General features: G+C 36.0%; 1 protein-coding gene across 8 annotated transcripts in view; it reads right to left on the minus strand.

Moving 5' to 3' along the window:
• The window catches only part of fat1a (FAT atypical cadherin 1a), a 99,126-nt gene that overhangs the window by 43,796 nt on the left and 34,852 nt on the right, over nt 1-20,478 (minus strand). For 6 of the 8 annotated variants that reach the window (XR_005279427.1, XR_005279428.1, XM_038270544.1 and 3 more), the window contains exons 4-8: nt 13,562-13,623; nt 6,265-6,594; nt 5,464-5,680; nt 3,633-3,701; nt 3,085-3,224 (exon numbers count right to left, since the gene is read on the minus strand). Coding sequence is in view for 6 of the 8 variants with exons in the window: in XM_038270544.1 (XP_038126472.1) it covers nt 3,085-3,224; nt 3,633-3,701; nt 5,464-5,680; nt 6,265-6,594; nt 13,562-13,623 (818 nt within the window). In the remaining 2 variants the exon portion in view is untranslated. The remainder of the gene's footprint in view (nt 1-3,084; nt 3,225-3,632; nt 3,702-5,463; nt 5,681-6,264; nt 6,595-13,561; nt 13,624-20,478) is intronic. The other 2 variants (XM_038270547.1, XM_038270546.1) reach the window with 1 other exon arrangement.

Genomic DNA, 20,478 nt, shown 5'->3' on the forward strand with positions numbered 1-20,478 from the left:
GGAAAATTGTTTCAAACAAGACAAATCCGACAGAACAAGACTGAGGAAGCCTCGCCATCTGCCCTGACCTTTAAACGTGTATAATTTCACCTAAAATGTCACAGAATGGTGTATTGCTAAAAGGCATTTCAACAACTTTTTGTTGCCAGGGCTTTTAAGAGAGTGCACAACATAAGAAAACATTAGAAAGCTGAGAAAACAGGAACTGTCTTCCTCTTTTTTAAGATTTTGCTGTAAACTAAAGGACATGCTGCTTCGGCAGATGAGCTCCAAAATGCCAGAGAAGGCAAGCTTCATTCAAGGCTCAGCGGAGCACAGCAGACATATGATGAAAGGCTTTATTCATACAGACTGACAACAAATACATTTTTCCCCAGCAACAGTTCAACGGAAACTCGACTTTTGGGACAAAGGACAAAAGATTTTCAATGTCACAATCCAGTATGGCCCAAACTACCATCTATTAAAAAAAAAAAAAAAAGAAAATCTCAAGGACAAAGCATGACCATTAGAACAAAATGCAGATGCAGCTTGTATCCTATAAAGTTTTTATCAGCATACTTAAGATTTTCTATCAGCTGGAGTTCAGGACAGCCATTTCCACTTTAATTATTTAATCTATTCAAAACAGGCAGATTCAATTGATGCCTCTCCAAGAGAAAATGAAATGAAGATATTCTCACTGATTGAATGAGAACAACAGCAAACGAGAAACAGAGGGACTCAAGAATGCTCACTTGAATCAAAAAGCTCTGGTTAGACAGCAAAATCATTACAGCAACAGAAATGAGGCAAGCAGGAACTGACACCAGTGCACGGCTATCAAATTAAGTATCCTTGCAAACTATATGGCGGACCAAAATTCTACTTCTGAAAGAGAACATCTATGTTTCTTTATAAAGAAATACAAATGATCTTTTTGATAGGTCGGATTTTTCATACACCAAATCAATGGGTTAAGACCAACGTTGGCCTTGATTAAATGATGGCTAATAAGGCTCATTGACAAGCTCATCTTCACAATTTTTATTAGGAGCATAAGCACATGCTTGTGATGAATATATGACATTTAATGGACCCCTACATTTTATACATTTGTTGCTTAACAATGGTGGAATGATCTAATGGATGCTGCCAGGACAGGATAGCCTGCTGTCTAACTCCAAAAAGCTAATGAAGCTTGGGCAATTCAGGGGAGCCTCTCCTGCATGCACGCTGCTCTTTCTATACTTAAGTTTATACCTGCACTCTATTTCTACACCATCATTTCTGACAAAATCTCACTAGAGGTCTCTTCCTTCAAGGAAGCTTATTGCTAGCTTTGATATTAAGTGTAACTACAAGTTCTTCTAAGTTGCTTTGGACAAAGCGGTCTTCTACAGTCATAAAGACAAAGTAAGACTGACTCTAACGGCAGATTTGCTTAAGGAGGGGAAACATTAGTTTGCCTTATCGATAAAAGGTTGACAGCTAGCTTGCCTAAAGAATGAGAATTAAGATGCTTTTCTTTTGAGTGTTGCTGTAACTCAGATGTTTTTATATTGGTCTATATGTAGAAATAAGCACTTTTCAGATGATATAAAGGTCTGTCATTCATATAAGCTATGTGTACTCTACATGTTAAAGAGGGTTATGCATAGGGATTAGGGATGCATACAAATAGTGGATTTAAGATTAATTGATGATTCATGTTTTTATTTTAGATTAAAATGTGCTCTACTCACTATAGATCCAGAATCTGGTCTTCAATTATTTACACTTTATAATGATGACGAGGATGCAGACTTACTTTATGCAGTTGTGTTTGTAAATATGATCAATAGATAAACTCCTCAAATGATCAACTAAATAGTGCCCCTTAAGCCATGCTGCATGGTGTAACAGCATCTTCTCTCATGTGCTAGTAAGGGTGTGATGGTAGAAAAATGGTGTGCATTTCACAAAACATTTTTAATCCACTTCATTGAAATGAAGTGGAAAATAGTTTAAAGCTTAGTTTATGCTTGACGCATCCACAAGGTCAAATTAGGTCATTTTGGGCTTCCACGCCCCTCTGTGCGGAGAAGTCTGAAATTTGTATCTATGCGGAGGGATCCGCACGGAAAACGTGGTGAGCGAGCAGCAGCTACTGCTGGCAAGGGTTCACAAATGAAAATATCAATAGACATCCAGTGATTTAGCTCATAAATATCACCACTATCAACAGACTGTGGAAAAACTCCAGGAAATAAATTACTGTCCCTCTCGAATGGCATGAAGAGGCTTTGATAAAGCTGTAAATGGCTGTGTTTTATACTTCTTTATGTGGTGTGATGTTGTCAGCTTGCAGCCTGTGCTGATCATGCCCCCCCCCAAGAGCCGGCCAGACTGGGGGAAAGCCGCACAGAGATAAATGCTGCAGACACTGTGACAGACGGTTCATTTTCCATGCAGAATGTCCCTACGTTAATCATAATGACCCTTCACAGCCACTCAAATGAACATATCTTGTCTTTTAATGATAGTTTTACATATATGTACATTGGATATTGTAGATGTTTAAGATTCTTTGTAAATGTGCACATATCTGAATATGCAGTTAAAAAAGCAAGGCCAATAGGCTACAGTTTGAAATAGCATTTAGAGATGTGAAGATCAGCCAACCTGTAAAGCCAGGAATCTAAAGAGCTCACTGGGATAAACACAAAAAAACCCCAACAAAACCAGATTTAAGATTTAACAAAAACAGAAATCTACGACAACAAAAACAGCGAACAAGAATTAAAGGTTTAAGGAGGAGAGCAATTTACAAATGCTAACCATTTTAACATAAAATGCGGAAATAGTAAAAAATAGGTATCTGCATCTTTTTTTAATAATTATTTAGACATCAGAATTTTAGTGAGAGAGATACAAATCTAAGAAAATGTTTTTTTTCCCAATTCACCAAAGTTGTGATAGCATCATAACATCGTTATAGTCCAACAGGTCATTTAATCTACTAATAACCCATCTCTCAACTCCCACTTTTCCTCACATGAGGAAAAACCGAACCATGACAACTGCTTCATCAGCCTCCGACTGTTTCATTAGTGTTTCAATTACCTGAGTGCTGACAGTTCGTGTCCCATCTGTGGCTTCCACTGTCAGGTTGTAATTTGATTTCTGCTCGGTGTCTAGAGGCTGAGCAACAATCAAGGTTCCGCTGGCCTTGCCCACGTCAAAGCGGCTGTCGTAATTACCACCTGTGAATTTTTTTTTTTTAACAAAAAAAGAGAGATTAGAGATAAATCCTAATAAAGCTAAATGTAAGTCACAAAGTTAGACAACATGAAACAGGGGTAGAGTTAGACAGGTAAAAATTAAATAAACACTTTTTCCACAAATGTTGACGTTCTGAACTTATAGATATAACATAGATTTGATTTCATCTGTTTATTTTAACTAAATACAAATAGCATGGCAACAGAACTACTAAATTCACATTGTGAACTAATAATTTAGCTTTTAATGAGACCTTAAACTGATGCTAAAATCACAAACAAATTATCAGATACCACAACCCATCCACAACCAACAGGGAGCACCAGAGACAGACAAAGTCACATTATCTCCTAATACAGCCCAGCCTATTAGGAGATCCCAGCAGCTACCTTCTGCTGTACAGTTGTAGTCACAAGCCATCTGAAGGATGTAAAACATGTCAGAATCCTCACTGCCGTCTTGCAAAAATCCAACCAAAGAGAACATTTGGTTGAAAGTGGGAAAGCAGTAAAAGAGCACAAAAAGGAGAAGAGAAAAAGGAGACGTGTCAGTTAGACATTGATTAGAAGGAAAACAGGCAGAGGGAAGGGAGAGGAATGAGCATTTTATTATAAAAGAAGGCGTTTTGAATCTTTTCATGTTTATGCTGGAACTTGAGAGTTGAAAGTAGGCACTTGAGAGGAGAGGAATTATATTGGGATACTCAAAACACATAGCTACTTAGTGAAATGTACTTAACTGAAAAAAGGAGAAAAGTAAAAGGGTTAGGATTGTAAAGTAAACTGAGGATGAATTTAGTCGCACTATTAAAAAAAAAAAAAAACAGTATCCAAGAAAAACTATATAGTTTCAGACTGATAAGGAGGAAATATGTATATGCAAAAAAAAAAAAAGCATTAAATGGTTATCTTTAGCTGAAAAACCTGTTTTGACATTTTGTTGACTAATAGTTTATAAACCAAAAATGGAGGTGGTGCTGGTAAAGATATTACAGCAAAATCCCCATTTTGTCAGAAACTGAAATATTAACCTAGTTTCTAGGTTTTCTATGTGTATTATTTTTAATTGCATTTTAAGTGTTTATGTTTTTTTTTAAATACTACAACAACAGGCTTTATGAGTAACCCCTGTGCTACAGTATTAGGAGCTACTGATCATGCATTCGATTTCTAGCGCTCCAGCAAATTGGTTTTCCCTGGGGTATTTTCCCCCTAGAATGTGCTAGCAAGACCTCCAAAGAAGGTTTCCAAGACAAACTCTTATCAGATGTTTGGGCAGCCTAAAATAACTAGTTTCAATGAGGATGTTCCACTTTCAAGACAAGAAAATGGCAACCAAAATTCTAACATGGAAGGTCAGAGGTCTTCTGTTCAATATCCATTATGGCTCTCCTATCCACAAGGCATTGTAATTTATTATTTACAGCTGAAGTGGACTTAGAGAGTCACGTCAATTGTTACACATCTTGATTTGGTCTACAGAAAGTGCTCAACAAGGTAAAATTGATTGCTCTATTAATAACTCCAATGCTAATCTAGTTTGCTTCACCAGATCTATAGAAATAATTAAAAACGAATATAATATTAGATCTTAACTACAGCTTGTGGTACCATTACTTTAGCAATAATAATCTACCTAATCTACCTTTCTACCAGCTCTATGAGGATTTCAAAAACATCTTCATATCAAAAAGTCTAATTTTAACGTGTTCAATTTAAAATGAAAACATAAAAGTAGTAAAACACACAGGATAATTATTTTTACACAAGGTTACCATTAGCAGATGCAGGTATAGTTAGGAGTTATTTTCTACTCATTGTAGCTTGCCTACATCTATGTAATGTTTTTATGGAATTCTGCACATGGATATAGTTAAACATTTTTTATTTTGTTAAAATAATACTTGAAAATTTTTAGGTTAAAAAAATGTATTATTATGTTAGCAGAGGCTAATATAAGTGGTTATATTATCTGTCCTTTTCGACTTAATCTACTACACTTCAATCTACTTAAATTTATCACAAAGTACCAGAATTAATTGCATAGTTTTGCAGTGTTTTGAAGCTTAAAAGCAGAATGTATTAATATAAAACACACTCAAGCAGCACCACACGCACATTCGCTACATTAGTCTTCTAAAGTGGTGTCACAAGCCATAGGAAGAAGTGCATTCCTTAAGGTGCAAAACTACAGCAATAATGAACATAAAAGCTCCACTACCTGTGATTTCGAACCACACAGGAACATCAGACGACTCTGTGGCAACAACGCCCACCATGTGAGCCACTGGATCACTTTCCATGACAGAAAAGGTAAAGGGGGACTCCTCAAACCGCAAGGGAGCTGCATCAGCTGGCACCTCTGGTTTGGGAATCCACTCAATGTGCAGGCGACAAGTAGATGATTTCTGAGGGCGTCCATTGTCCACGGCTTTAATCTGAGCAAAGAACAGCAGAAAAATCTGTGTAAGTATTGGATTTTTGAATTACGTTTCCGAATGTCTCCCTTCTATAAAGTGGCTGACATTTTACATACAATTGCCTCTGTCTGCATTTCTATTGCTCATAAACAAAAATCTAATTATCAGTATTCTTTTCAAGCAGAGTACAATTTGTCACGAAAACATACTGTCAACTTTACAAAAAGGCAGAGTTAAATTTCACACACACATAGCACATTCATTTCAAAGTTATCATTTACAAAAAGAAATCTCTGTATTACTTTGACATAGTGATGAGACAGACAACAGCCAACATGTGACATCACATCTACACCTAAGAGAAGTGGCTCATGTTAGACCAAAAAAAGGAATAAAATCTGTTTTATTCAGATTAAGTAAATACATTTTTTCCCATGTGTGTACTAAATACAACTCTACATTTTTAACAGAATAAGGTGGAGTAAAGAGACTACATACAGATCAGAAGAAAAAAATAAAGAACTGTGTAAATAATAAAAATATCATCTGCTTTAACATCTTATAGCTCAATGCTGGACAAACGCTTCTGATTAAATACTCACAGTAAGAATGTCATATTCCCCGGCAGAGGAGAACTTCTTAGATGACACCAGACCAGTCTTGGGCTCAATGAAAAACTTGCCATGTTCATCCCCTTCCTCGATACTGTAAGAAATTTCAGCATTTGGGCCTTTGTCGCGGTCTGACGCTATCACCCGGTACACTGGGTCTCTCTTAGCCGTTCTCTCTCTCTCTGGCCTTTCCCGCTCAGGCAGTTGGATCTTGTAGATCTTCTCCAGGAACAGCGGCCTGTTATCATTCTCGTCCAGGACCTGTATAATGACCCGGACGGTGGTGGATTTGGGTGGGACCCCATAGTCAGTGATGGTTATCTGAGGAAACACAATAAAGGTTTTAAAATTAAAACGTTTATTGACTAAAAGGCTAAAACATGACCTTATTCAGCCCACTCTAAAACATTCCTTATCTTTTACACTCTCAAAAAATATTTTCATACTTTAACAGTCATACTTTTGGGTGTGGACTCTGTATTAATTAGAGACATTTTAATGTTCTGTAATCTCAACCTTGAAGTTTATTCTAAAATATATCAACAATTATGTGATTTTAAAAATGTGAGGCTCCAAAAGCTAAAATACCTCGGATTTAAAGAATAAATAAAGTAATAATATAACCTAAATTATACAATGAATAACTTTTCAAATGAAGAGTTATGTGCTTAAACACAGCAGCTTTTATCACATTTATATTACCAAAATAAAAAAAATCCTTGAATAGTAATGAATCAATATAATTTCTTTGGTTTTATGAATATTGATAGTTAAAAGCAGATGATATCGCTGTAATATTAATAATTTTATAAATACAATTAAGCCCAATATTGTTCATACCCCTGAAAAATTTAGGTTAAAGTAATATTTTCAATTTACAAATGATTTTCTTCTGTCTAAACACAACAATATGGTTTTGAAGTTATTGAATTTGATGGAGAATCTGAGATGGAAGGGAAATGATGGCAAAGGGTCACCAAACTTCAGTGACTTTAAGCTTATCTCTAAGGACAAACCATAAAAAAACTGCAGTGAAAACATGTAGAACCTTGAGCAGCAAGAAGGGTCGGATTCCTCTTATTTCAATTCAAAATGTTTCATTGACGGTAGAAATATTTTTTTGCCTTACTTTTTAACAATATGACTTCTCTTGGCCTCAGAAGTGTTCAGGAAGAAAATAGCACCTTCACCGAAGTCATGTTTAGTTAGCGGCTCCATAGAGCTTTTTTTTCATTTAAACAATGTTTTAACACATAACTGTGACTTTTGACGGGTGAGTTCAAATGAATGATGGATACTATAGAGAGGAGCCATATGCTGACCGCCCCAAAAAAAATAAATACGAAAAAAAAAAATGGAATTAGGCATCCAAGTGCCGGAGGAAGTACCATTTTTTCTGGCTCTGAGCTGAAAAAATACAATTTAAGTGTAGAACAAATGTCACGGTCATTTAAAACCATCTGCTAAGTACTTCACTGAAAACAGTCAGCAGTCTAGGGCCACGCACACACCATTTGGTACCATACTTTCAATTACTAAAGTAATGTGTTGCTGCTTTTCTCGCAGTGTCTGCAGCTGTCCACGCTGTTCACATGAGCGGAATCAATTAAATCGGCTGAAGAGAAACTTGAACGGGAATTTCTCTCGAAGGGATGATGCAGAGTGTTTGTGCTTTTCCTGTGCAGTGTTATGGAAAATTCTACCATAAACAAATTTGTTTTTTTTAGCTCTCTGGATGTCTGATACCCTGCATGAGGTTAAAAAAATTTATTACAAATACTTGATATGTTTTGCTGTTGTGTTGATTTGGTGGTTATTTTTAACCTTCGGATCATTTACAAGTTGATTAGAAAAACTGGAGTGGGCAGAGTGTAATATCTGTTAGATAGGCTGGGCTAAATTTTTAGAAACAAACTACAATCCTTGAGTTTAACACTTTGTAGGACACTAAGTGAAATACTTTGAAAATCAGAATTTCAGGCACATAGTGTTATTGAAATCCAGCACAAGACCTTATTACCTTTGTAACATTCAAAAAATATGGATATTTTGATTGCAAAAATGAATGTCAATGTATTAACAAGAAAAAACTTGCCCGAATATTTTAAGAAAAATAACAAAAGTGCTTCTATAAGAAATTCATGAAATACACTAAGAGAGTGAAAGAAACACATTTTTTTGGTACGGCATTACTAGAGAGAGGCATTAATGCTGATACTAGCACTTACATTTTTTAGTTTATAACCCTAAATGTAATTGCTAACTACGCTTATTAACTTTTTCACTTTACTTTTTAACTTTTCAATTATCGTTTTACCTTTTTTTTTTCAAGGGTTCATCCAATTGATCAAATGCAAAAAAAAAAAAAAAAAAAAAAAAGATATTCAGCCATGTAGCAGTATCTTTCCTGAATGGATGGTTATAAATCTTTTGCCTCTAGACCTCAGTAATGGACGGGGGTGCTCCGTTTGTGAAAAATATTTTGGGAAAACTTTTGTGTCTAAAATGTCTAACAAACATGATCTAACGACTATTTTCCGTCCAGATGACAGAAGTAAACACAGCTGAAGCTCTAAAGACCCATTCATTGAATCATAGTATTACTGAAAATTTCATCCATCTTTATAATGATTGTTTCCAAAAAAAGTCTTTTTTTCTAATTTTTTATAAAATAGTCATATGCTGTTTTTATTTACTGCAGAATAATGCTATGGTAACAATAGAATATGTTTTGCTAAAAGCATTACAATATTATTTTAGAGCAATGAGAAACATTTTAAATATACAAATAATCAGCTTAATGAAAAGTATGTTTAATAACTACATAATCCTGGTTATGTTTAAAAGCTACTTTTAATTGGACAAACAAGCCTTATGAGAATAAATATGGTGAATTTTTGGATGTAATGCAATGCATATTATTGAAATGGTCCTTGGGCTAAAGTAGCCTTGAATGTTAATAAAAAAACCAAAAAAAAAAAAACCCTACAATGTAAAAAATAAAAAATACATTGTTAAACATTTCAAAATACCGCCTTTCTTTCTTAGGGGTTTAATCTAAGCAATTAACCAAGTCATCAAATCAGCTTACAGTATTAAGAACCCCCTTAATGATCTGCCTAGTTATCCCATGGTATAATTATCCAGGTCAAGAGAAAAGATGGCCATGCTTGTGCTTTTGTGTTTGAACAACAGCCTTTAAAATCCATCAGTGTAATTAGTTTACAATTGTTAAACTGTAGCGTGCCTGCTGATAAATTACAAAATAATAATCTTATATCTAGGGAAAAGTGCATGCTGGGAACGGATCCTGGCAACAATGTGAACAGCTCGTTTACCTCTGTTTTATGATTACACTGCCTTTCCTACAATCCCAGAGCCTGAGTACTCAGCATGTCCTGGCATGTCCCACTTTTGCTGTTTACCCACCCCCTCTTTCCATTGACCAAGGCCTCTGATCCTGCCGCTTGAGCACAGACTCGGAAACAACAGGAGCAGCTTTGCCTTTTTCTGAAATTGCCCCACTGCTTTTAGCTCCCTCTCCCTCGTTCCCTCACAGACACACGACGGCTACCAACCCCCATGTGCCTGATCATAAAAGCTGAAGGCCTCCTGTGCTCCCTCCACCTCATCCTGGCATTTAGTGCAAACAATGCTGACACAGCCCCCAATCTAAATGCCCCACATGTTTAGTTTTGAGTCCCACAACTCACTTTAGAAGTCTTGTGAAACTGATTTACTCACTAAAAGCTGGGCACAAAGACTCTAAGATTGTTCCTAAACTAGCAACAGAAAGGGACTCATCTAATTCTAATAAATGCAGGACAAACAGGCAGAACCGTCATTAGTTTTTTTGTTTTGTTTTTCAAGCGTTTTTATTGTCATTACACTGTCACAAGTATAGAGCAACAGAATTAACTCTGCACTTTACCATCCCCTTAGGGAGCAATAGGATCCCCAAAGCTTTATTTGTTGCAATTTTTCTTTAAAGGAGAAGTTCGGTTTTTAACACTTTTAGACCATTTTCTGTAGTGTCCAGGATGAAATCGAATGATCGACACCAAAATTTTGACAATTGGTCCTGTCTCTGCTTTTTGGCTCATTTAGAATCCACCTCTGGCTGCTTCAGAATGGCTTCCATTGTGCATGTCCGATAATGTCCTTAAAACAACCTTAAACGTTCTTTTTTTTAAATATGCTACTCACCGGGTCGTCAGCGCTGTTCAATGACGTTCCAAAAAAAGTTTTGTGAAGAAAAAACGTTCCTGTAGTGTTTTATTTAGCATTTTGTAAATCCCATTGAGTTCTGTAGGAATAGTCAATATTCCGCTGCCACCGGAAACGGAAATGGAGCCTGTTTACACAGTTGTAGTCTTTTCGCTTCACTCTGTGTACTCCGACGTCGAGAATCAAGAATCCACCTTTCGTATTCCATTTTCAGAGTTTTTTAAAGTGTTTAACAGAGACGTTAGCACCTCGACGTCGGAGTACACAGAGTGAAGCGAAAAGACTACAACTGTGTAAACAGGCCCCATTTCCGTTTCCGGTGGCAGGGGAATATTGACTATTCCTACAGAACTCAATGGGATTTACAAAATGCTAAATAAAACACTACAGGAACGTTTTTTCTTCACGAAACTTTTTTTGGAACGTCATTGAACAGCGTTGACGACCCGGTGAGTAGCATATTTAAAAAAAATAACGTTTAAGGTTGTTTTAAGGACATTATCGGACATGCTCTATGGAAGCCATTCTGAAGCAGCCAGAGGTGGATTCTAAATGAGCCAAAAAGCAGAGACAGGACCAGTTGTCAAAATGTTGGTGTCGATCATTCGATTTCATCCTGGACACTACAGGAAATGGGCTAAAAGTGTTAAAAACCGAACTTCTCCTTTAACTATCTCACTTAGAGAGGGGCTAAAAATAAAGATTTTCCCAAACATAAAAATCAAGGTTTGTTTTTTTCAACCGAAATTGTAATCTAAATGAATTTTGATTTTCCTCTGCACTAACCACAAGCATGTGGACAAACAACATGAACTAATTTTCATGACCTTGGAGGCTTGCTTGTCTAGTCTATTGTCACAGGACTTTGTTTTTGTCTGAAAATTAGCTTATTTCTACTCTCATGTTGAGGTCGTGCTAGACTATTTTACTGTCTGTCATTTTCACTGACCATGTAAAATTAAAGAAATTCTGTCATACTCTATATTTACCTGTTACCTTTTTGCTTTTATGATAATAATTAAACGGCCTTAAGCAATTATTTTAAATTTTTATCTTCCAAGCAAACTGAACAGAGAATCTAGAACTTTTGTCTGCCGTGAATGTCTGACGCTGGGTGCATGAAAAGGCTTTTGCTTCGTACAGATGACTTCTCTTCACTGTTTCATATTTGTTCTTGGGTTAAATCTGCAATCTGCACTCTCTTAATGAACTATTGCACTATATGAGGTCAGGATGTGAGTTGCTATCTATCAAAATGACAGATGGCTTTCATTTTTTACTGTCATCTTTTATGTAAAAAAAGTCAAATGCAAATAATATTTTGTTGAAGAAACCCCTTCTCGCATGCATAGATCTTGTGTGGCAGTCAACCCTCTTTAAGCACACTTCCACCCCCGAAACAGCTGGAGTAGGAATGTTTTATTTACTCTGGTTAAATGTAAAGTGACCAGAGTGCCTCTGCAATTTTTAAGTTGCATTTTGTTAAATTGCAAATGCAGTTGATTGCCCAGCTTTAATATAGTGTGAAAACTTTCATGATATATTGATGCACAAAATCCAAGTTTATTATCAAAACTGAAATGCATTTGCAGTGGACATTTGAAAATAACCAACTTCTCAACAAAATGTTGATAGGAAGCGTAGCAATGTATAAGGAATTTATTTAAAGAAAAGTAATAAATATGTAAAGACATTTTATAAATATGAATAAAAGAAAGGATAACACATCAATTAAAATTAAAAGCATTTTAAAGAGTTATTCTTTAATAGTTCATAGTCCTGGACAATTGTCATTTGAATCAGAAGACCTAAATGTTGCGTCCCTTTTGATTTTTAGACTAGACACTGGTCTTGTTAAAGTGGTTGGTTTTACAGGATTGAAGCTCTGGTTAGAGTGTTAATATCAATAATAGAGGTTTAAATCTGATACAAAATCAATATGAGGCCCAAAACATTTTTAGAGGTTATTTTTCTAGGTTACTGACATTGTGTAGTGATTCCTTTTACTCCAAATGTTTTACACGAGCTCTTGCTCAGAACTTGCACAAAACAATTGTAATCTTTACACTTTTACACTGAAACCAAATACCCACAGGCAAAATCTCTACTACTGAACAGAATAGCTTTGATATTTTTATGTTGCTTACAGTAATATAAAAAATCAACCTATTAGTTTTCTTGCAGAAGCAAATTCTTTATTTCCTAAATTTATCTTCAATTCTGCAGCAGTGCTGGTGCAGTGAAAAGGCTATAGAGAAAAATACAGTCATGGAAAAATACATTAGATCACCATTGTTTTATTTGTGTTATTCATTTTATTTTATCAGATAATTTACTTTTAGAACAAAAAAAAAAAACAAGAATAGTCCATTAATTTTATTTCAACTATGTGCAGTCTATGACCTTACAGTGGAATTAGCCCTAATCATAACCTAAAAAAAATCACTGATTTGTGTTGCTTTTAACAGCAATTTAAAAAATGGTCAATCTGTTCTCTGTCAGCCATAAAAAATAATTAAAATAGCTATTATCAGCTTTGGTTGTGCTGTGAGAAAGAGGAAAGGAAACATTAAAGGACGACAAAAATCTGCTCAATTAGATCCCACAAGTTTAGACATTGGCCTGGTAGGTTTACAGCCGTTTCCTGTCTCAGCCTGTTCCATCCATCCAGGAGACGGAACATTGGGAAAGAACAAAGGAACAGTCACCAGCCTCTCCCACACACCTCCTCTCACTCCTACCCCGTCCGGAAATCAGTAGGAGAAATTACTCCTAAAAGACCGTTCTTGCATATCTATGAAGACTTCTCGGTTGGCAACATGTGGCACTCAGTCAAAGTTGGCTGGAAAGGCCAAAACTCACAGATGGAAAATCCCCAGCTCCCTAGCTCAATTTTCTTTTTTCCTTGTTCTGAGAAACTGAATATGTTAACCTTTGTATTTTTCCTCTTTTTTCATATTGCTAATTATCATGTTGCTACATAATTTAATTTCAGACTAAACAGTTGGAGTAGGTACACAGCAATAAGATAGAAGATTATAAGTCAAAATAAAAAGTTTACCTCAAGTATGTGCTCATCTTGTTGCTCCCTATCAAGTCTCCTTGAAGTGGTGGTAACAAGACCTGTAAAAGACAATTAACAACACATAAATATATATGAACACTTACATAAATACATGAAACTAATATGAACAGATAAGATATACAAGCATAAATATATGCAGCAATCTATGTTGCTTCCTATTTCTCAAGTTAAGTTGGGTATTTAAAAAAATACAGTGATAGACAAACAGAAGTTGTCAGAGTTGGGTAGAGAGATCGTTTGATTGAAAGAAGATCGACTGATCTGAGATTCTGTGTGACCTATAACACTATACCCCACACCTGCCTGCTGGGGTCCAAGCAGACTTGTTGGCTGTCCTAGTGGGGCTGCACTCTCTGTATGTCCACATGAAACTCAGATGTTCATAACTACAATAGGGCTGCAACTAACGATTATTTTGCAAATTGATTAATCTGTCGATTTTGTTTTGATTAATCGATTAATAATCGGATAGCAAAAAGTTACTAAAATAAGACTTTTTGCAAAATGAAACCAGGTGAAACAAAAACTTGAGCAGTTCTGGATAGAGCATACTGACATTATCTTAAATGTAAAAAGTTTACGTATTTATTTTTCACAATTTTGATATAATTACTGCTCTAAGTGGGTTACTTTGTCACCTAAAGGCATGTTTTAGAGTCTCTACATTCCAGTTGACGATTAATCAATTCAATTCAATTCAGTTTATTTATATAGCACCAATTCACAGCACGTCATCTCAATTCACTTTACAGTTCACCAGATCATACAGTCAAATTGATTCAAAGTTTTCTATCTAAGTAAAATCAGTTGATTGCATTGACTCATTGACTCCAATGTAATCCCTCACACCAAGCATGCTTGTAGCGACAGTGGAGAGGAAAAACTCCCCTTTAACAGGAAGAAACCTCCAGCAGAACGAGGCTCAGTGTGAGCGGCCATCTGTCGAGGCCGACTGGGGTTCAAGGAGACAGAAGCAGAGATACAAAAAGCATCTGTAAAAGGCGGCCCGGTCCAGGAAACACACAGCTAGGCAGATGAGCACCGAGCCAGCTCCCATGTCAGAGGATGAAGAGAGCACATCCCGCCAGTCATAGTCAGAGAAACAGGACTACACTGGAAAACTGGCCGATCTCCAACATCTATAAACGAGGGTGTTGATGGCAGCAGCACAGCTGATATTTCTCTTCAGGATGGTATCACAGCCAAACAGAAACACTGATTGCTAAATTAGTTGACAATTAGTTCAATAATCGATTAATCACGCTTAATCTGGCGTCACAGATTGATTCTGAAGCTTTGGATCTTTTATTTTTTGTTACCCAATTTTCTTTGGGTAGAAACTTAGTCTCATGGATGTTTGGTAGCTGCCCAGTGGACATTTCAAACATTTTATACCTAGTTATTGCTGGTAGCTGACATTTTTTCATCCTGATTAGAATCCTTTTGCAGCACTTGTCTTGAATTGATTTTTATTTTTTTTTATAATAACTCAAGAATAAGTGTGAGAGTTGGGTCTCGTTCAGGGGAAAAAAATAAAAAGCATTGTTTTGATTTTGATTTAAAGAAAATGGTAATCTTGCTTTGATCTTAAGTATCTGTTTAAACTGCATGCTTGAAAATAACACTTTTTGAATGCCAAATCAAACCAAAATGAATGTTGCTCTCGATGTGAGGGCAGTCTGGAAATAAAATCTATTTTTGCAGTAGGAAGATTTTGTGTCTGGTTCTTTCTTCTATACCTGGTCACACACCCCCACTCTGAAGGTATAAATTAGGTAAGGGGAATTAGTTTGAGCTGCAGCCTTGTCTGTCAAAAGGCAAAAAAAAACAAAATCATTCCTTTTTCCTCTTACTTCTAATACAGACAGACATGTTATGCATGAATTATGTAAATTGATGTTTCATTACGTTCTGCCTGGCCAACCAACTGAAACATTAGGTATATATTCTGGTAAATAGTTTCATGTATACAGTATATGAATATGAGATGAAGCAGTAGGCATGCAGGTATGAATTGGTTTGTTAACAGTTATGAAACAACAGTAGGAGGGGATGAAGTGGCATTGTAGGGGTATAAACGGTGATGGGCGAACTGACCCAGAGGCAGTATCAAAAACACAGCAGAGAAAAACAGTGATTCAGACAGTTAACTGAAGAGAAAAACAAAACTGAAGCATGTTTTCGATAAATGAAGCATGGTGTGATGTTCTGCTTTCCCAATTTAGATCATTTATCACTAAGAACTGACCATTATGTCCTTGTTTTGATAGATTTTGATTAAGTGTTTTTCAGCTCTGTTCTATTTCTTTTATGTGTAGGTTTGGTACACACCACCATTGCTCCTAATAAATCATTTGTGAAAACTGTTTAACGCTGGGAAGAACAGCTTGGAGGTAATGTTAAGATCTTCAATGCAAGTTTTACACAGAAACAGCTAATAAATTTGTTTTGGTTGAACTACAATGTCAGCAATGATACGATCTTGGAGAAAGACAAGATCAAATCACCTTTCCTAAAGGTTTTAGCATTATTTATTTTTGTTTTTTGTTCTTTATTCATATGAAGAACAAATTAGGTGGGTTCAGTTCACTATTTTCTGATGACTTTTTTGACTATGAAAAATTGCTGATAAAATAGCAATTTATGGCCTCGTTAATATTAGTTCCCCTGACAAAGATAAGCTGTTACTGTTTACTGCAGGCCTGTGAATTGTAAATACTTTTGCAAAAAATATAAAATACATTTCATATTGTGAGATATCTATGCTCCAACTGCTGATAGTTCAGGGTAAAGTTATTTTCATCCGAGCCTTTTAGCGTTTATCAGAAACAATGCAATACATTCAGTAAGAAGTAAGACTGCAGCTATTATTTTGCAAATGGATTAATCTGTCAATTATTTTTTCCATGAATCTGCCACATTATCGTTGACGAAGACTGTTTACGAAATTAAACCAGGTGAAACTCAAACTTTTTCATTTGAGGAGTTTTGGATAGAGCATATTGAGAGCAGCAATTTTTTTTTTTTTTTTTTATCTTAAAAGCAAAATATTTAGATATTTTTACAATCTTGGCATAATAACTGCTCTACATGGGTTGCTCTGTCAGCTAAAGGCTAAGAGTCTCTATACTCCAGTTAACGATTATTCTATTACTAAAATAGCTGATGATTATTTAAAAAATTGATTAATCATGATTAATCTGATTTCAGCCCTTCTAAGAAGGATTGTCATTGTTGTCAAAGGTTTTTATTAAGCTCAAATAAACAGCTTTACAAACACTATGATGGTAAAAGCCAATAGCACAAACACATGATTGGTAAAAAAAAAGAAGTCAAAAAACACTTAATGAATGCTACCACGGACTGTGGGTTGAACTAATCTCAATCCTGCTAATTAGCTCATTTGTTTGAGCAACATGGCTGCATCTGTGTGACTGCTTTGCCTGTGGTCTTCCCTGTTACCAGGCAGCCCCCCATATTCTGACATGTGTGAAATATAACCAAGATCTCCAAATAGTACCCATATAGTAATGTAGTCATGACACCCTACTTTTAGTTTCTCCACAAGTTGAATAAATAGATGGCTATGTCAGACAGCAGACACTAGTGAAAGGACATCGTATACCACAGAAAGTTTAGAGAAAAAAAAACATGCTGTTAGTCTGAATGCTTCAACGGACCACTTTCATCCATAAAAAAAAAATAAAAAAACTGACTGAAGACATGTGACATCAATCTCAGAGAAAACTTTGATAGAGAAAGTACAAAGTCTTGAGTTTCTGGTTAAAGTAATTTTGCACCAAACTCACAAACAAGGTAAGAACAGAAGGAGCAGGGGGGAAGGGTACTGCTACATTCTCCATTATAGGCAGCATTCAGCACTCACTCCCAGAGTAATTACAACTTTGCAGAGCCTGAGTGTAGAGTAGGCATGCCAACTTTGACCGCACCGGAGTTTTCTGCCTGCCACAGTGCATTTGATTAGCATAAAGCGAAGGATTTCGGAAACCCAAACCCATCAGTGGCACATATGCCTGCAACAAGAATAGCAGGCCACAACTTATAGGTCCACAGAAATAGCCATACCCTTGCTGAGATTGAGGGATATGAGAGAGGCATTGCTGCTTGCTCTTCTTTTTTATAATCCTCCTGGTCTTAGGCTTTATTTAATCTTCAGAGTAAGCTGAAGAGATGTAAGTCCTCTTATATTTGTGCAGAAAATGTTGATATCTGAAAGTGCAACCTATATTTTTTTGCTTTACTTGCTAACCATGGTAGCTCAAGAAGTGCTGGCTTATTTAAATTTTGTAGCTACTCTTTTCTAAACAAAAAAAAAAAAACAAACAGAAGAAAAAATATATATTTAAAGAGAAGACATCCTCCATAAAAAAGATGTTGCAGCCAAGGCACCGCAAATTATCTTTAATAAATGTGTTATCCAGAAATTTTTTTTTGGCATGTTGCACAGTGTTTCAAGAATTATCATCCAAACAAATAGTTCTTGTTTGCTACATCAAAACCGAACAATCTTAGCAATTATTAATCTGCCGTTTTAAGGTCAGAGATGATGGACGGCCATGTTTTTCACCTCCCCTACCCTTTCACAGAGGAATACAGAAAACTATTTTCACACCACATCTACAAGTCTGATTTAAATTATGTATCTTCAAATCTGCTACTCAATCAACATATAAATGAGTGTCATAAGAGCTACATATTTTAATAGTGAAGTATAATCACCATGCCAACCCTTTCTTTTAAATGAAATTTCACCTAAGCTAGAGAAATACTGAATTTGTAAAACATTATTATATAAACATGTGAATGAACTGGTATAGTTAGTTTACACTTCAACACTTAAGTAACAGGCTTTAAAGACGACGTGTTAATGAGATGTATATTTTTCTTCTCTCTAATTTATAGGTTCTATGAATAGAAAGGTGTTTGAAATAAGATCTTGTTAGACAGTACGAGACAGAAAGATGGCAATAAACAGTGCATGAGGAGACATTTATGCGCAGCATAAGGATTAACTGTGTTACATCATAATGGCATTAAAAACTATGTTAGATTTTCATCAAAAAAGTAATCTAACCAATTATTTTACTTAGGTTGGTAAAGGCATTACGTTACTTGTAACCTAACATAGCACGTTACTTTAACTTGTTATGTAAAAGTGAACTTTCATAGGTGCACTGTCTCTGTAGTGGGGAGAGATTTGTTTTCAGATTTGAATGACAGAGCAGGGGATCAGAGATAGAGGCACACATGATGAGACACCGATTGGTTGAGGGGCATAATATGGGCAGATGGTAAGTATGCATTGATTTTTAATACAGACTGAGACGAGAAACGTGGGGTAAGGACGGAAAGTACAAAATTTAATAGCCTCTTTCCCACTGAAAATACATCATTAAGGTGTGTTTTTTTAAAACATCGGTCAAACCGCTAAAAATCAGCATTTGGCTCCCTTCCCACAGCAAAAACAAAGCTGTGCCTAACCCTTCACTGGCAAGCTGCATGGCCTTTGTTTTCCCCTGCAGCCGTGTGTCTGGTGATACCATTCCACTGGGTTATCGTTGATGATGTCACCGGTGCTACAGAAATCAGGAAAGTAAACAATGGAGAGCAACATGTAAGGAAGCCAGGGTGTAGTCAGTGTGCTTTATTATTCGCCTCTATTATCTTTCCCAATCCCTCCCACCAGTGCTGCTCCATGTTTATCAAATGTAAACAGAGTTGTTTCGGCTTGTTAGATCAGAAGAGACTGGTGTGGTGTGTTGACGTCCATATGTGGCATTCAGTGGTGTAATGTAATTTAGCGAGTCAACCAGGCGCTGGTATTCCCGCAACATGCTGATAAGAGCAGAGGCGATTTTAACGCCGGTCGCTTGCCGAGTTGTTTGAACTCGGGTAGTTACGAGGAATCCTATGATTTTATCAGCGTAGGTAAAAAGCAACTCGAGTTTTATGAAGCTTCTTAAATCCTCTCATCCTTCAAAAACATGTTTTCCCCCTGCAAGACTGCTTTAGCTTATCAACATGTATTGCTCTTGTGCATAAATTTTAAGTTCTAAAAAAATCTACATAGGATTGTTTCTTTATGTTTTCACAAACATTGTACATATAAATCCCAACTTTATAAATATATTGCAATTAATTGTATTGACTTGCTTGTGCCACCACAAACGCTTAAAATGATGTAGATCACTGTACACTTCTTTCACATATGTAATCCTTTCAATCACTTATATCGTTTGTCAATTATTTAAAGATGCGCTGTGTAACCGTTATCCACTGGGGTTGCTAGACTTGCAACCTCCAAGGTTAGCCCCTCTTACTGGCAACGCCGCAATGGTGCAAAATGAAACAGCTTGCTTTACTGTTTTGAAATCTGATAGCAGATTAAGAATTCATTGAGTTATTATAGAGAAAAGGCTAAATGACCCCTTTAGATTAAGTGTAATGGTTGTTCATCATGTGCAGCCAGGTAAAAAGTGTGACCTCTCACGGAGGGTTACAACAAGATATTGTGCTATGAGATCTGAGTAATTAAAAAGCTTCAAGGTGTTATACAGTTTCTATCAACATGTGACTGTGATTGATGACACAAGATTAAGCTAATATTATTATTGGTCTAAAATAAGAGGCTAATTCATGATATTTGAAAGAATGATTTATGAAACTTCTACTTTATTTTGGAAGAAAAATTACTCTTAGTTTTATTACTACGTTCCGGTTTTGTGATTATACTGCTACATATATACATTTAGTCAGTTTTTGTAACAGTTCTGAATATGATTCCTTCTTTGTGTTGTGTATTCTGAGCGGTAATTCCAGCTGGATAAGTGCTGCAATTATCTTTTTGTCCCCTGACAACATGAGGGCGACAA

Source organism: Cyprinodon tularosa, unplaced genomic scaffold (assembly GCF_016077235.1).
Source record: "Cyprinodon tularosa strain WSP-4 unplaced genomic scaffold, ASM1607723v1 ctg766, whole genome shotgun sequence".
Taxonomy (NCBI): domain Eukaryota; kingdom Metazoa; phylum Chordata; class Actinopteri; order Cyprinodontiformes; family Cyprinodontidae; genus Cyprinodon; species Cyprinodon tularosa.